The sequence below is a fragment of the Mus caroli genome, chromosome X (genome assembly GCF_900094665.2).
Source record: "Mus caroli chromosome X, CAROLI_EIJ_v1.1, whole genome shotgun sequence".
NCBI classification, from domain to species: Eukaryota; Metazoa; Chordata; class Mammalia; order Rodentia; family Muridae; genus Mus; species Mus caroli.
This window is the reverse complement of record NC_034589.1, coordinates 67,928,750-67,943,712: the sequence shown is the minus strand read 5'-3', so window position 1 is coordinate 67,943,712 and position 14,963 is coordinate 67,928,750. Positions and strand designations below refer to the sequence as shown.

The 14,963-nt window shown below is 41.8% G+C and overlaps 1 protein-coding gene across 1 annotated transcript; it reads left to right on the top strand.

Moving 5' to 3' along the window:
* The first annotated feature begins 156 nt into the window (after positions 1-156).
* On the top strand, positions 157-4,922 carry Cetn2 (centrin 2). Its single transcript, XM_021153381.2, has 5 exons — positions 157-257; positions 1,727-1,885; positions 2,183-2,311; positions 3,634-3,771; positions 4,324-4,922. The coding sequence occupies exons 1-5, from the start codon at positions 255-257 to the stop codon at positions 4,411-4,413; spliced, it is 519 nt and encodes a 172-aa protein (XP_021009040.1). The 5' UTR covers positions 157-254; the 3' UTR covers positions 4,414-4,922.
* The last annotated feature ends 10,041 nt before the right edge of the window (positions 4,923-14,963 follow it).

Here is a 14,963-nt window from a genome sequence, read left to right as displayed (position 1 = left end):
TCATAATGTTGATTGGTCTAGCTTGGCTCTGGCGCAACCAATTGACGCTCACAGCACGATTTTGCCCAATGAGGCTAGTCTTTGGCTGCCGACGCACCGCCCTCTTGCTCTTGGGCGAGCTTTGCCAGGTTAGCCCCACCTCTTCGATCCCAAACCAATGGGAAGCGGGCTGTGCGCGCACGGAGCAGTGGGAACGCCGCTGAGGCTGCGAGTACGCCGTTGCCTTAACAACCGGTGGCAGAGTCCGTTGGGTGATGGTAAGTGCTAGGGATTCGGTGGACCCCACGCGGCGTCCCCGGTCCTTTCCTAGGCCTCGGTGCAGCCTTGCTACCTTTCTTGCACGGTTCTTGGCGTTGACGCACTAGTTCTTCCTTGGAGCTGTGTGCCGGAAGGGTAGAAGAGAAAGTACAGCCGCCAGCAGCTTGCCTTGCCTGCTCTTTCCCACTACCCCCTCCTCGCCCCAGTCACCTTCAGCCACCCCCGCACAAACTGCCTCTGGACCTCCGCTGGCTTTCAGGAAACAGCAGGGTGACCATTCTATTGCTTCCCTTAGACTCCCGCCTCAGTCAAACTCAGGCCTCCTGGCCGAGGCCACCCAGTTAAAGTTTATGCATGCATGGTGCTAAGAGGCTTACTGTGTTCTGATGGTCGCAAACGCTTTCAGGAGATGCTGTGAGAAAGCACGCAGGTGCAAATGGTTTGATTTTTATCACTTTGTACCGGCATAATATTTATCTTAGTAAGTTTACATTTAGCCAAATTTAGGCATAAGTAATTGGAGGAGCAGAGTTATTGGAAACCGGCACCACAAGTAGATGTTTTAAGTATATTTCTAAAACCGAGAGTCCCGAAATCATATACAATCGATCATCCATATCTGTAATTGGTTTCTCAAAGAGCTTTTGATGATGCTTCTTTATATTTAAAAATGACTTAAACTGAATTTCCTAAAGTGACACATCGATTAATGGTACAATTGCATGAACTTTCTGTAGTATAAACTCGAAGACAGTGGAAGTCAGAGTTATGCCCTCTCATGAAGGCTATGTAACACTAGAAATTCATAGTCATATATTCACTTGCTCTATGTTGATCTATACAAGAACAAGGAGGAAAATGGCAATATACTATTTTAAAACAAAAACTCTCTTCTATTTGGTGGCTCCCCAATGAAATATAGTTGAATTTAGTCATGTGAGACATCACATTAAGACAGATTTACAGTTATATTAGAAAATAACCACATTATTACCAATTTCCTTTTTTACAACATAGTAAAAACTGACATATATAAATTAAAATAGTTTTAAGTTGAGAGAAAGTTTTTTCTTCACAGAGGTTTGTGTTATTTGTCTTTTAGAGTTGGGGTTAATTTTATTTTAGGTTTTACACTTATTATTCCTTGGTGGAGAAGCACATTTTAGCCTGAGTGTGGCAGTCAGAGAATAATTTGGAAGAGTTAGTTCTCTCCTTTTACCATGTGAGCATCGTTTCCCTTTTCATCTTTGATAACGAAAACTGAAGCCTGGGTCCTGGTTCCCACTTAGGTTATCAAGCTTGGCAGCAAGATATCTCACTGGCCCATGGAAGTTTACGTAATGACATAAGTACATTACAAACGATGGCGGGCCTAAATGAAAAAGATATGTATGTTTAGAACTATCATAAATAAAACAAGGACTATGGCTTGTAATAATGTGCTTCTGTTTTTATATAATGTGTGAAGGCCTCTAATTTTAAGAAGACAACCATGGCATCCAGTGCCCAGAGAAAAAGGATGAGTCCTAAGCCTGAACTTACTGAAGAACAGAAACAGGAAATCCGGGAAGCTTTTGATCTCTTTGATGCTGATGGAACTGGAACTATAGACATCAAAGAACTGAAGGTAAGCTGCACACACCCTTTCTTTGTTACCTTGTGTTTCCTTATTGCTTGTCTTTTAGCTGTTACCGTTCTTCTCCTTTCTTCCTGTAAAAACTAACAGAAAAGGGTACCCTGTGTATATTTTACCTGAAACAATGGTCTAATTGATAAAGTTGATTGCAAATATCAATTAAATCAGCATTACAGTGTTCCCTGATCATTTTTCATCATTTTAAAAATGGTGTTTGGTTAATATCCTCAATAGTCATTTTTGTTTTTACATTATGTATCTATTTAGATGATTCTGTTTTCATTGTAGGTGGCAATGAGGGCCCTGGGCTTTGAGCCCAAGAAAGAAGAAATCAAGAAAATGATAAGTGAAATTGATAAAGAAGGAACAGGAAAAATGAATTTCAGTGACTTTTTGACAGTGATGACTCAGAAAATGGTAAGTTAGTTAAGATAGTTAACATACTTTCCACCTATAATGGTAGAAACATGAGAATGTGTGACATAAAATGTCTAGACATGAGAATCTAGACATAAAAAGAACTTTCTCCAACAAAATCTACCCCATCCACATGGGAGAAGATAGTATTTTTAATTGAGAGGATCCCTAAGTTTCATGTGGCTTTCTTTAAGGTTATTAGCATTATCTTGTTTCATGTGGCCACATGATAATTAATCACAAGCTGTAAAAACTTTTAACAGAGATTTTCAAATACTAGGCATTTTTGTTTTTAATTTATTATTATTAAAAATTAAATTATCATACAATAAATCAGGTATCAATCTGACATTTTCAGACAAATGGTTCACACTTAAGATTGGTTCCTAGATTATTCTTCCAACTGTTCCTCCTGGCAAGAACCTTCCTAAAATATCCGAGGTTTGAATGCTTTCAGAAATTCTACTCTTCTCTATTACAAGTACTCAGGGCCCTGGGAATTCTTTGAAGGCCATTGTGAAAAATACCTCTCTCCTCCTCTGCCTTTATCAGTATATCTGATACATAGATACAGTATATCTATTACCATAGCAATGTATTTTCCCTGATTACAACCCTACTCACTGCTTCTATATTTTAAAAATGAATCTAGTGTCTGCTTGTTTTGTACAGTACTTTACATACAATTATATTTCCTATGTAACCCCTGAGTTTATATTCACTTTACTAAGTATGTTTTCTTTTTTTACAATGTACCATACTTGTTTGCCTGTGACCAAGGACATATATCATGACAGCTGTCACCAGGACCTTATGATAATGTGGGCCATGGCCGGGGAATTAATCTAAGAAGATAGTTTTCCTACAACTCCCTTCTTGGGATTAGAACTGCTCAGAGTTCTGTACAAGACAAAGCACAGGAGGGACAGTATAGATACCTGGCCAGATCCAGTGTCGGGGGTTAGAAAGATGAGCCCCAGCTCACTCCAGAGGCTCTTGTCTTCTACCTGTGAAAACAGTATATGACTGTTCGGCTACAATAGGAACCTGTCCTTGCCACATGATACTTTGCCCCACCCCCCAACAAGTCCTCATGTCTATATTTTAGGACTTCTTGACTTTTCCAAAAGCAGGCATCTTTTTTCTACTTAGTTCTGATTTGATTGTGGAATAGATGATGGGAGAGGGAATACATGCCACCATGAATCAGAGGACCTGGCCTCCTAACATTGTTCAAGTCAGGTTTTTGGAGACAACAGGATGCCCATGGAGTAGCAGAATGGCTGGATATGAGTAACTATCACTTTTGTGCTCTACTCCAGTCTGAGAAAGACACTAAAGAAGAAATCCTGAAAGCTTTCAAGTTGTTCGATGATGATGAGACTGGGAAAATCTCTTTCAAGAATCTTAAGCGCGTGGCCAAGGAGCTGGGTGAGAACCTGACAGACGAGGAACTGCAGGTGAGGAAAAGGCTATGGCTTTCGTGGGCTCTATTTTCTCTATTTTCCTTCTTTGAAGGAAAGCTAGTATCCCTCATACCTGTGGTGATAATTTCATACCTGTGGACCCTGTTTCCAAAATACACATGTACAATTGAAGTTCCCTCATTTGGGTTTCAGGTCAGGGTGACTTTCCAGCCTCTTTTCAATGGATGCATATGACAGTAATTGAGATTTGGTTTTTAAGTAACTTTCATAGAAAGGGGCATACTCACATTAAATGGACCACAGTCATCTTTTCTCATAGCATTATTTGAAGTTTCTTCTTCTTTTTCTCTTTTGTTTTGTTTCTCGGTTTTTTTTTTCAAGACAGGGTCTCTCTGTATAGCCCTGGCTGTCCTGGAACTCACTCTGTAGACCAGGCTGGCCTCGAACTCAGAAATCCGCTTGTCTCTGCCTCCCAAGTGCTGGAACTAAAGGCGTGCGCCACCACTGCCTGGCTGAAGTTTCTTATCTAATCACTTTCAATTTAGTTTGTGACTTAATCTAAGCTGAACCCTTATCTCTGTGCAGGAAATGATTGATGAAGCTGATCGAGATGGAGATGGTGAGGTCAATGAGCAGGAGTTCCTGCGCATCATGAAGAAGACCAGCCTCTATTAAGATCAGTGTTTCTTTTTCTACTGCAAGCACATGTGACTAGATTTAGTGCCTGACATTTTGTGAAATCTGGCTTTTGAAAGCCTCCCTCCCCCAACCTCTGGGGTAACTTTAGCCATGACCTTGAATCTATTTTTGACTTTTGGAAGTGTTCTTTGATATTAAGTTCTTTGTACATTTACCTGCTGACGAAATCAACAGGGCAGAACAAGAGCACATAGAGTGGGGGAAAGGGTCTGAAAGTGTGACTGTGGCCACCCCACCTTCCATTACTTCACCTTGCTCATGCATATCCACACGACTGAAAACATGCAGTGGCTTCTTAGTTGTCCAGTATCCATGTCACCATAAGCAGTGGTTGTTCTTAAAGTGCTTTTGGTTTTCATTTGATACCACAGTACAGTTTTCTCTTTTACAAAACCCAGTGAGTGCTTGCTGTGGCATTTGGATGTGTGTTAATGTATTTGTTTTGTCTTAAAAAAAAATAAAACCTTTCTTAATTTAAGCTCTCATTCTTTAAAGGATGAGTATTTTTAGCTTTAACTGTGAGTTCACCTTGTAAAAAACTGTGTTGAGGACAGCCTGGTACATATATACAATTTGTCATCGACCTATGGATAAAAAAAGGTAATAATTCTTTGTAACTTTTCTGCCATAAATAGTTTTTTTTTTTTTTTTTGCTTTCAGAACTTGTGGATTTTTACAGCTAGTAGAATTTCTTATGCTCTAAGCCTATAGAGTCTTATGTGTGACTTCTGCTTGGACAAAATGGAGAGGGATGGTCAGTAGGCAATATTCAGGCAATCTTATGAGATTATTTGTTTTATAATATCTCATTGTACAAGTGCCCTCTGGGCTTGCACAGAATTGCCTATGACAGAAGCCCAAATATGTGGCATTAACATCTAATCCAGGGTGAGGGTGGGAACAAGAAGAGCTGAAAGGAAATGGAAAATGAACAATGATTAAATACATACATGAAAACGTACCTACATATATACACACACAAAACCCACAATAAGAGCCAGGCAGGTGATCAAGATGGCAATCCCAATGGATGAGGCAGGAGGGTTGCAGTGACTGTTAGTCATGCTGGGCCTGCATAATGAGTTTCAGATCATTCTGGGTCACAAAGTCTGATCCTGTCTCAAAGAAGCAGAACAAAACAAGACTCCACACAACCAGATCGGTTTGAATCATATCATCAATGGGTTATATGTACATATATTTAAAAAGTTTTAGATATATTTATTTTATGTGTATGATTATTTTGCCAGCATATATATATGCATATTATGTGTGAGCCTGGTGCCTGCATTAGTTAGAAGAGGGTATAAAATTCTATATAACTAGAGTAAGGAACAGTTGTGAGTCACCATGTAGGTGCTGGGTGCTGGAAATCGAACCCAGGTCTTATGCAAGAGCAACAAGGCAAGAAGTTCTCTTAACCACTAGGTAAACTCCCCATACTTTTTCTCACTCTCTCTCTGTTTCTTTTTCTTCCTCTGTCTCTCTCTCTCTCTCTCTGTGTGTGTGTCTTTCTCTCTCTCTGTATGTGTGTGTGTGTGTAAAGGCCTCCGATTCCTCTTGATCTAGCATCCAACTTTCCAAGGCATTTTATATTTTCTGCTGGGGGGCTGTTAAAAGGCTGTGCTCCCGGGCCCACCTTTATACATTGGCAGGCTTGAGAATCTAGGTGGACTGCAGTAAGTGAGGGATGACTCCTTGGAAAACACAGGGAGACAGAAAGCCAAGAGGCACCTCAGATTTCAGTTACAACATGGGTTCACTTAGTTCCTGGATGAAAATGTGGGGCAGGCTGCTTCTCTTAGTGTCTCGAATTCCTTGCACAATGAGAACTGCTGAATGGAGATTTTTGTGCAGTCAAATGAAAACTTCTCAACAGAACCTTGCGTTATGCTATTCAAGTATAAGATGTTTCAGAATGATCTCATTCCATGAAACTTACAATCATTGTACCCAAAGTCATTGGCAGCATTTTTTGACAGCATTTTTTTTTAGGAGGATAAAAGATAAATAGTTTAAAAAGACTGACCCTTCAGCCCATTTTACTGTGAAGTATATAGCCCCACAAAATCAATATATTCTTAATGGGCAAGTAAAAGTTCTCTATATTTTGTGTATGCACAATTATATTTTGAAATATGCCTACTTTATAAAATAGTGGAATCAAGCTAATTACCCTGAGAACATTCTCCTACTGTTTAATGTTTCCCACTCTGATAATAAATCTCTTTAGAATCTCTTGATGGAGGTGATTATTGCATATCATCCCTAGTGACAAAAGCAAATATAAGGAAGTCACCATGTCCTGCAGTGCAGCCATTCTGTGATTCTCAGTACAGGAAACAGACAGACAGGATGAGTCATTCAAGCAGGGAGGTGGGGCTAACCAAGGAGCTGTGAGAAGAACTGGAGCTGTGTAAGTTCAGTTCATGTGGAGCCAGGCAAGGGGCACTGTAGGGATTGGGTATGTGGGATAGAAAAAGAACTGAGGCAGAGTGGTAGATGGGATGGGCCTGGTTCTAGCATGACTGTACCAGAGACTTGGGCACTCAGGAGAGTTCAGCCAATTATATCAGTGTGTGTGTGTGTGTGTGTGTGTGTGTGTAGGAGCAGTAGCAAAGGATGGGAAGAATGGACCAAGAGACATTTTATAAAGTAGGAAGGGATCAGAAATTGAAGGAACCAAGGTGAGTTCAGTTCATTCAGGACAGAACACAGTGATGGGTGGTGGGGAAGGAGAGAGAGAGAATGTAGAAGATCGTCTATGTGAGGCTGTAGCTGAGACATTTTTGTTGAATGGGATTCAGTTGAAGATAGTAATGACTAATTGATGTGATCTTAGGCATGTATTGGGAATGGGGAGGGAGCACATAGAACTTTTGGAAAGATGGTCTGGAGGAAAGAAGAGGTCCATTCATGTTGGGCTTAAAGACATAGTAAGTATTCATGAAAGAGTTTTTCAACGGTTGAGTCTTTTTCTGAAGACACACCAGTGTTGAGTTTAGAATCTATTTGAGAAAGCAGTTTAAAGAGTAAGGTAGTTAAATTGCAGTCCTTGGAAGACATAGACACAAAACATAGGCCAAACACTGTAGGAGAGCTAAATGCAGACTGACTTCGCTAGGCCATCTTGAGGTACTTTTACCTTCTACCAGGTCTTACCTTCTTTGGGGACTATTTTGCTTCAGTCTCACATGAGCACCTTCTGCTTTTTTTCTTCCTCATCTTGCTGTGGTTTCTCTGGTGGCTAAGGTAACAAGAGAACATGTGCTTGGAAACATGCCTCTTTGGAAAGCCTAGTGGTTAGACTGTATGTTTAGAATAGGCCACGTGGCTACAAGTTCCTGAGCATGTCCACTGGCATCTACTAGGAATAACTTTCCTGAAGTTTAATGGCTTCTGAAAGTGCTGACCTTGCAAACAGTGTCAAGTACAAGAATTTTGGGCTCCCCTCCAGTTCTTCTCTTGAGCCTGCGCCTGCTTTAACTACACTGTAGGCAAGAGCTGTCCAACTTGGTTTCATTTTTGTATCCTTTCAAATACTAGAATTTTGGCAGCAGGGTTAAAGGAAGTAATGAAATCAAGACCACACTTTAATAGTAGTAGTGACTTAGTTACTAGTCCCCAGGAAACATGCAGTATTCGGCCTACTATACAAATAGGCATCCATCTTTTTGGCCAGAATTGCTTGCTGCCCTGATGGTGTTGTTTTTGAAGAAGTCAAGACACACACCCCTACCCGACCCCCACTGCCTAATCCAGGAAATGCCCTTTCTAAGTCCTCCACTGTGATTGACATTTTGCAGTAAGTCATTACCTCCTCCACAATGAGTTTCATGACTTGTTTTGTTCACTGTTCCATATGCTGGAATTTGCTTGAGTATCCTGCACCTTACATTGTAGTTGAAGTAATCAGTCTGCACAGATTATAGTCAGGAAGCCATATTACCAGTCTACTGTGCCATTCTGCAACATATTATTTTTCTTTGTGTGTATATGTATGCATGTGTATGCACATGCATATCCATACATGCAGGTCTCTATGTCTGCAGAAGCCAAGAAAGGGCCTCAGAGCTCCTGGAGCTGAAGATATAAAGCCATTGTGCAACACCTAGTATGGGTGTAGGAGTTTGGACTTGGGTCCTCCACAAGGAGTAATATGCAGGTTCCTCCTCAAGAGCCCCAAATCCTTTTTACCACTGAACTCTCTCTTAGGCGAGCTCTGGCCTCATGGCTAAGACTATCACAGTCAGCCTTTGAGCTATATGAAAGGAAGCCTCCCTCTTTTTGTCTCCACAGAACCTTTTGTATGTCATTTACCCTTCCTTTCTGTTCTTTGCTCTGATCTCGGCTGCCACCAAGACTTACCCAATAGAAGTCACTTTGATCTTAGTTTCTTTTCTTAACAAATCTTTGTTTTTATTTTGTGTATATGTTTTGCCGCCATGTACATATGTACACTATATGTATGTTTTGCACCCCCAGAAGGTGTGAAAGCTCCTGGAACTGGAGTAAAGGAGAGTTGTGAGCCACCATTACATTTCTTTTATTTATGTGATTGCATGTGCACATGTGTGTTTAGAGGACAACCATTGAGTGGGTTATCTCCTTATACCATGTGGATCCCAGGAATTGAATTCAGGTCATCAGACTTTGTGGCAAGCATCTATACCACAGAGGCACTTAACCTCCCTCCCCTTTTAATTTCTGAAACCACCTATCAATCCAAATATAGATTGTTACACTGTTCCCTACCTGGTCTCTCTTTTGTCTTTCCCCAAGACCTTGTTCTCATGTTGCTCTGTGAAGGAGTGTGACCTCTATCTGCTTCAAATTTCAGCTTTTCTACTCAGCAGCTATGGCCTTGGAAGCCTAGCACTTCAACTTTGCTGTGCACATCTAGAAAATCAGTGTACCATGAGAACAAAGGGAACTTATGAATGCCAGGCTCCTCCACAACATATGGCCAAAAAGCTGGTGGGCACATTTGGGTGTAGGTCTCACTTACAGCCTTCAGCAGATCGGTACAGTCACCTCTGTTACCGAGGATCACTCTCCATTGCCAGTTTTCCAGTTTCCCTGAATTCAGATTCTCTTTCCTTTACGAACCTATGTTGGAGTGGTGCATGCCTTTAATCCCAGCACTAGGGAGGCAGAGGCAGAGAGGCAGAGAGGCAGAGGCAGGCGGATTTCTGAGTTCGAGGCCAGCCTGGTCTACAAAGTGAGTTCCAGGACAGCCAGGGCTATACAAAGAAACCCTGTCTCAACAAAAACAAAAACAAAACAAAAAAAAAAAAACCAACCAACCAAACAAACAAAAAAAACCCAAAAACAACAACAACAACAAAAAAAAACAACAACCCAAAAAACGAACCTATGTTGGCTCATTTCTATATACATAATATCTTTGCCATTTCCCCAATTGAAATATCCTTATCTTTGTCCCAAACCTACATCTTTCATTTTTCCAGAGCTCTCTCCTGGAAAACTTTTTTTTTTTTTTTGAGGAGGAAGGTGGAAGGGGGTGGGTGGGTGGGNGGGTGAGAGGAGATTTCCCAGCTAGAATTAATATAAGACAGCTGTCTTGCAAAAAACATTCTTGCCACTAGATGGAGGACCAGGACAGAGGCCTGGAGGCAATGGCTATTTAAGTAGCTTCTTGCTGCTCAAACAGCCTTGACACGTGATAGGTTGCTGGGAGAGAGGTGGGGCTGGGGATCCCCCCCCCACACACACACAAAACAAAACAAAATAAACAAACAAAACCAAAAAGCCCTAGCAGGCATGGGTTCTCATGAAAGGATAGCTCATTTGGATGGGTGCCCTACTGAGTCTAATTAAAAGGGTACAATAACAGTTTTGCAGTCAGAATTGTTTACCCGCTGCATGGCTCGCTGAGATTCCCAGCTACACATGGCTCGCTAAGAGTCCCCAGCTACACTGAGCACCCCTCCAGGGAGGACATGGTTATGTCTTTGAGTTCTTCACAGCCACGCTCTGTGCCTGGTGCGATGCTCTAGCTGTAGTCAGACTTACTCATTAACTGTGGGTCATAAAGCAAGGGCTTACTGACTCATTAAATTTTTCTAGCTGTCCATGACTCTTTTTCTGACAATTATCCTTTATTACAGGTTGAATTGTGCTTCCCTCAGTGCTGGTGTTATAATTCCTGGTACTGCAGAATGTAACTTCATTCATTGTGCCTATGGTCTCTATGGTTGTGTTCAAGATAAGGATGGGCCCATATCTGTCCTTACTCATTCGCTTACAGAAAGGGGACATTGGGACACAGAGGGAAATGACATTGTACAATAGGGCTGTCTGATCACCTGTGCCTACTTGTAAGAGCCCATCAAGATCAGGCTTCATATAAGGGGTGGGGACCGAGAGCCATTGCATGCACACCTGACATTCGAACAGCTTCCTTAGCCCTCTGTGTGTGCAGTTCTGCCCTAATTGCATGCAGCGTTGGTATTGGAGGAGGGCACAGAGTATAATAGGTTGTGTAAGATTAACAACAAGAGGCTCTATCCATACAGCTATGAAGAATCCTTCATCTGTGCTTGATGAAGTCTTTGCAGTGCCTCTGCATTGGGTCACCCACACTCCTTCCAGGAACACCTTACTCAGTGCTTTATGGGTAAACATAATGCATTCACTGGTTCTCCACATTGAACTTTGGTGGAATCATATTTTGGGATGTCTTTATGACCTCATAAGGAGGGGTAGACATGGTTTTTGCCTCCCTAGGGGAAGACATTTTATACCATGTAAGAGACACAGAGAGAATGGTGGTTGGAATGCCCACAAGCTGTGGGGAGATGCTAGAGCCTTTCCTTCCTTCACAGCCTTAGAAGGAAGCAGCCATCTGGTGAGCCTAACACTCAAATCTTGAGTTTCTGTACAAACAAACAAAGAAACTTATTTCTTTTGCTGAAGCCTCTGAATTGGTAGTGTTTTGCTACCAGACTTCTGGCAAAACACACACACACACACACACACACACACACACACACACACACACACACACACTTCTCTTCTGGAGAGAACCATCAAAAATGCCCGGGAAAGATGAAAACCAAGGCAGGGTGGCCTCAGCATCAAGCTTGCTGTTTGAGAGAACTGCTTCTGAAGGAAGCTAGCTGCCTGTGCTGATTCTGTAAGGGCAGCACGAGAGAGGTAGCAGCAGGAGGATCAGGAATACAAGGCAAGCTTTGCTGCAGAGCACTTTGAGACCAGCCTGAGCTACACGAAATCCTCTCATTAAACAAAACCCTCCCAAACAATCCTTCTACAAGAAGGAATGTAGATATTTGTCCAAGCAGATACTCTCCTGAGAGGCATTGTTAGGAATAACAGTGAAATGTTGAACTTTTGTGCCTAGTTCCATTGCTTTGACCTGGAGTAAGTTACCCAAGGCCGCAGGACTTCTTTCATTTCATCTGTCTGCAAGGAGTGTGTTACTAGAACCTACCTCAAGAGCAGTTGTGAGAATTATAATCAAGCCAATATATCTAAAGGGCTTAGAAAGGCCCTACCCATGTTATCATTTCACTAAATATTGTCAAATTAAGAAAACAAGAATTTTGCTGTACTCTTTCAGTCTTTCACTACAGAGGTCAGTAGTTTCATTGACATTTCCAGTGTTGCAATTACGGGGTTGTCCTGGCTAGTTTTTTTTCCATTAATTTATTTACTTATTCACTTGATGTCCCAGTCACAACCCCCTACCCCAGTCCTATCCTTACAAATCCTTTTGCCCGTTACCCCCTCCTCTTCTCCTCAGAGAAGGGGAGGGACCCTTGGGTACCACCCCATTCTGGGACATCAAATAACAGTAGGCCTAAGCTCATCCCCTCCCACTGAGGCCCAGCCACACTATCCAGTTATGGGAAGGGGATCCAATGTCAGGCAGTAGAGTCATAGACGGCCCCTGCTCCAATTGTTAGGGGACCCACGTGAAGACCAAGCTACATATCTGCTACACATGTGTGGGGATCTAGGTCTACCCACTGCATGCTCTTTGGTAGTATGGTCTCTGTGAGCCTTCCATAGGCCTAGGTTAATTGACTCTAATCTTCTTGTCCTGTCCTCAACCCCTCTGGCTCCCTCAGTTCTGTCCCCTACTCTTCGTCAAGACACCCCAATCTCTGCCTGATGTTTGGCTGTGGGACTCTGCATCTGTTTCCATCAGTTGCTGGATGAAGCCTTTGAGGAGACAGTTATGCTCCTGCTTGCAAGCATAGCAGAGTATCATCAATAGTGTTAGGGGTCCTGGCTAGTTTTATGTCAGCTTGACACAAGCTAAAGTCTTCTGAGAGGAGGGAACCTCAATTGAAAAAATATCCCTCTATAAGACCTAGTTGTAGGCAGGCCTGTAAGACATTTTCTTAATTAGTGATTGATGGGAGAGTCCCTCTCATTGTGGGTGGTTCTGTCTTTGAGCTGGTGGTTGTGGGTTCTATAAGAAACCAGGCTGAGCAATCCAGTAAGCCGCACCCCTGCATGGCTTCTGCATCAGCTTCTGCCTCCAGATTCCCGCCCTGTGTGAGTTCCTGCCCTGACTTCTGTCAGTGATGAACAGTGATGTGGAAGTGCAAACCAAAGAAACCCTTTCCTCCCTAATTTTCTTTGGTCATGGTGTTTCATCACAGCAATAGTAACCCCAAGACAGGGTTATACCTTTAGAACAAAGGCTTCTAATTCGGGTTATATAGCCATCAGGATTCCACAAATTGCTCTGAGGAAGTTCCTAATTTTCTGACATAGGCTCAGTTTGTGAGGACATACAGGTGGGCAATTTGTGTCAGATTTGTTCAAAGATTTCCAGGTGCCCAAAAAGATTTAGAATTGGAATTACACATGGGTTAAAGTATGTAAACCCACAGCACGGTGTTCCAGTCATATGTGTGCATGTATGTGTGCACCTGTATCTGTGCATGTATGTGTGTTACATGTTCATGAATGTGTGTACATGTATGGGGATGTGAAGCAGACACCTGCTTTTAAGATTCTCTATCCACTTGTCTAGATGCTTGTGCCCTTGGCATCCAACAGCCTTGTCCCTTCCATGAATTTTCTATTTTCCTCCCTTTTTCTCTGACATTTTTACCTTGAAGGTTAGTCTTGCTGAAGGAAAAATACCATCAAGATTTATTTTCCTCTTAAAAAATTGCTCTTTCCTTTTTTCCACACCGACTAAAAGGTGTTTTGCTGATTTCTTCTTTGGTTATTTTCAAGACAGGGTTTCTCTGTGTAGCCCTGGCTGTCCTGGAATTCACTTTGTAAACCAGGCTGGCCTCGAACTCAGAAATCTGACTGCCTCTGCCTCCCAAGTGCTGGGATTAAAGACGTGCGCCACCACGGCCCAGCTGCTGATCTATTTTCATTTTTTGAAAGTTTCAATTCATTCTCAGCTTTAGCCTTTCCCACATTAATTACTGAGTAGGATCCACATCATCATGTGAATTAATGTGTATTTTCCATTAGTAGATATCTTGTCTTATTATTTGGATTAATTCACCTTTTCATTCACTCAGTAAACACTTCATACCTACTCAGAATTCCTGGATGGATGGATAATCTCAAAAGCAGGTGTCTGCTCCACATCCCCACACATGTGCATACACTCATGCACATGTACACACATGCATACATATATGCACACAAACATACCCAGGTGTCTTAGCGTTTTACTGCTGTGAACAGACACCATGACTACAGCAACTCTTATAAGGCCAACATTTCATTGGGGCTGGCTTACAGGTTCAGAGGTTCAGTCCATTATCATCAAGGCAGGAATATGGCAGCATCCAGGCAGGCATGGCAATGGAGGAGCTGAGAGTTCTACATCTTCATCTTAAGGCTGTTAGCAGAATACTGGCTTCCAGGCAGCTAGGATGAGGGTCTTAAAACTGACACTCACAGTGACACACCTACTCCAACAAGGCCACACCTTGTAACAGGTCCAGCATATATAAACCATCATACCAGGCCTGCAATGAAAAACAAAGCCTCGTGGTATTTGTTTTTTTTTTTCCAACTGACCTTTTTTTTTTTAATTCAAGACAAACAATACTTTAATGTTATATGACAGAAAAAAATAAAAACACAAATATCACAAGGGACAACAATATCAAAATTTAAATACTTCTATGACTTTCCCTCATTTGACAATTTCTAATTTGATCCTGAAAAATATTGATGAAGTCAAAGTCTAGCATGAGTGAATTCTTGAATATAATGCTTCAAAGAATCTGAAGATTCCTATAGGCCATGATACCATAATAATTCCTAAAAGAAAACATAAAACATTTTGCCCTCAATTTTCTTTTTATTTTTTTTCTCTTATTTTTTTAATTAGGTATTTTCTTCATTTATATTTCCAATGCTATCCCAAAAGTCCCCCATACCCCCCCACTCCCCTATCCACCCACTCCCCCTTTTTGGCCCTGGCGTTCCCCTGTACTGGGGCATATAAAGTTTGCAAGTCCAATGGCCCTCTCTTTCCAGTGATGGCCGACTAG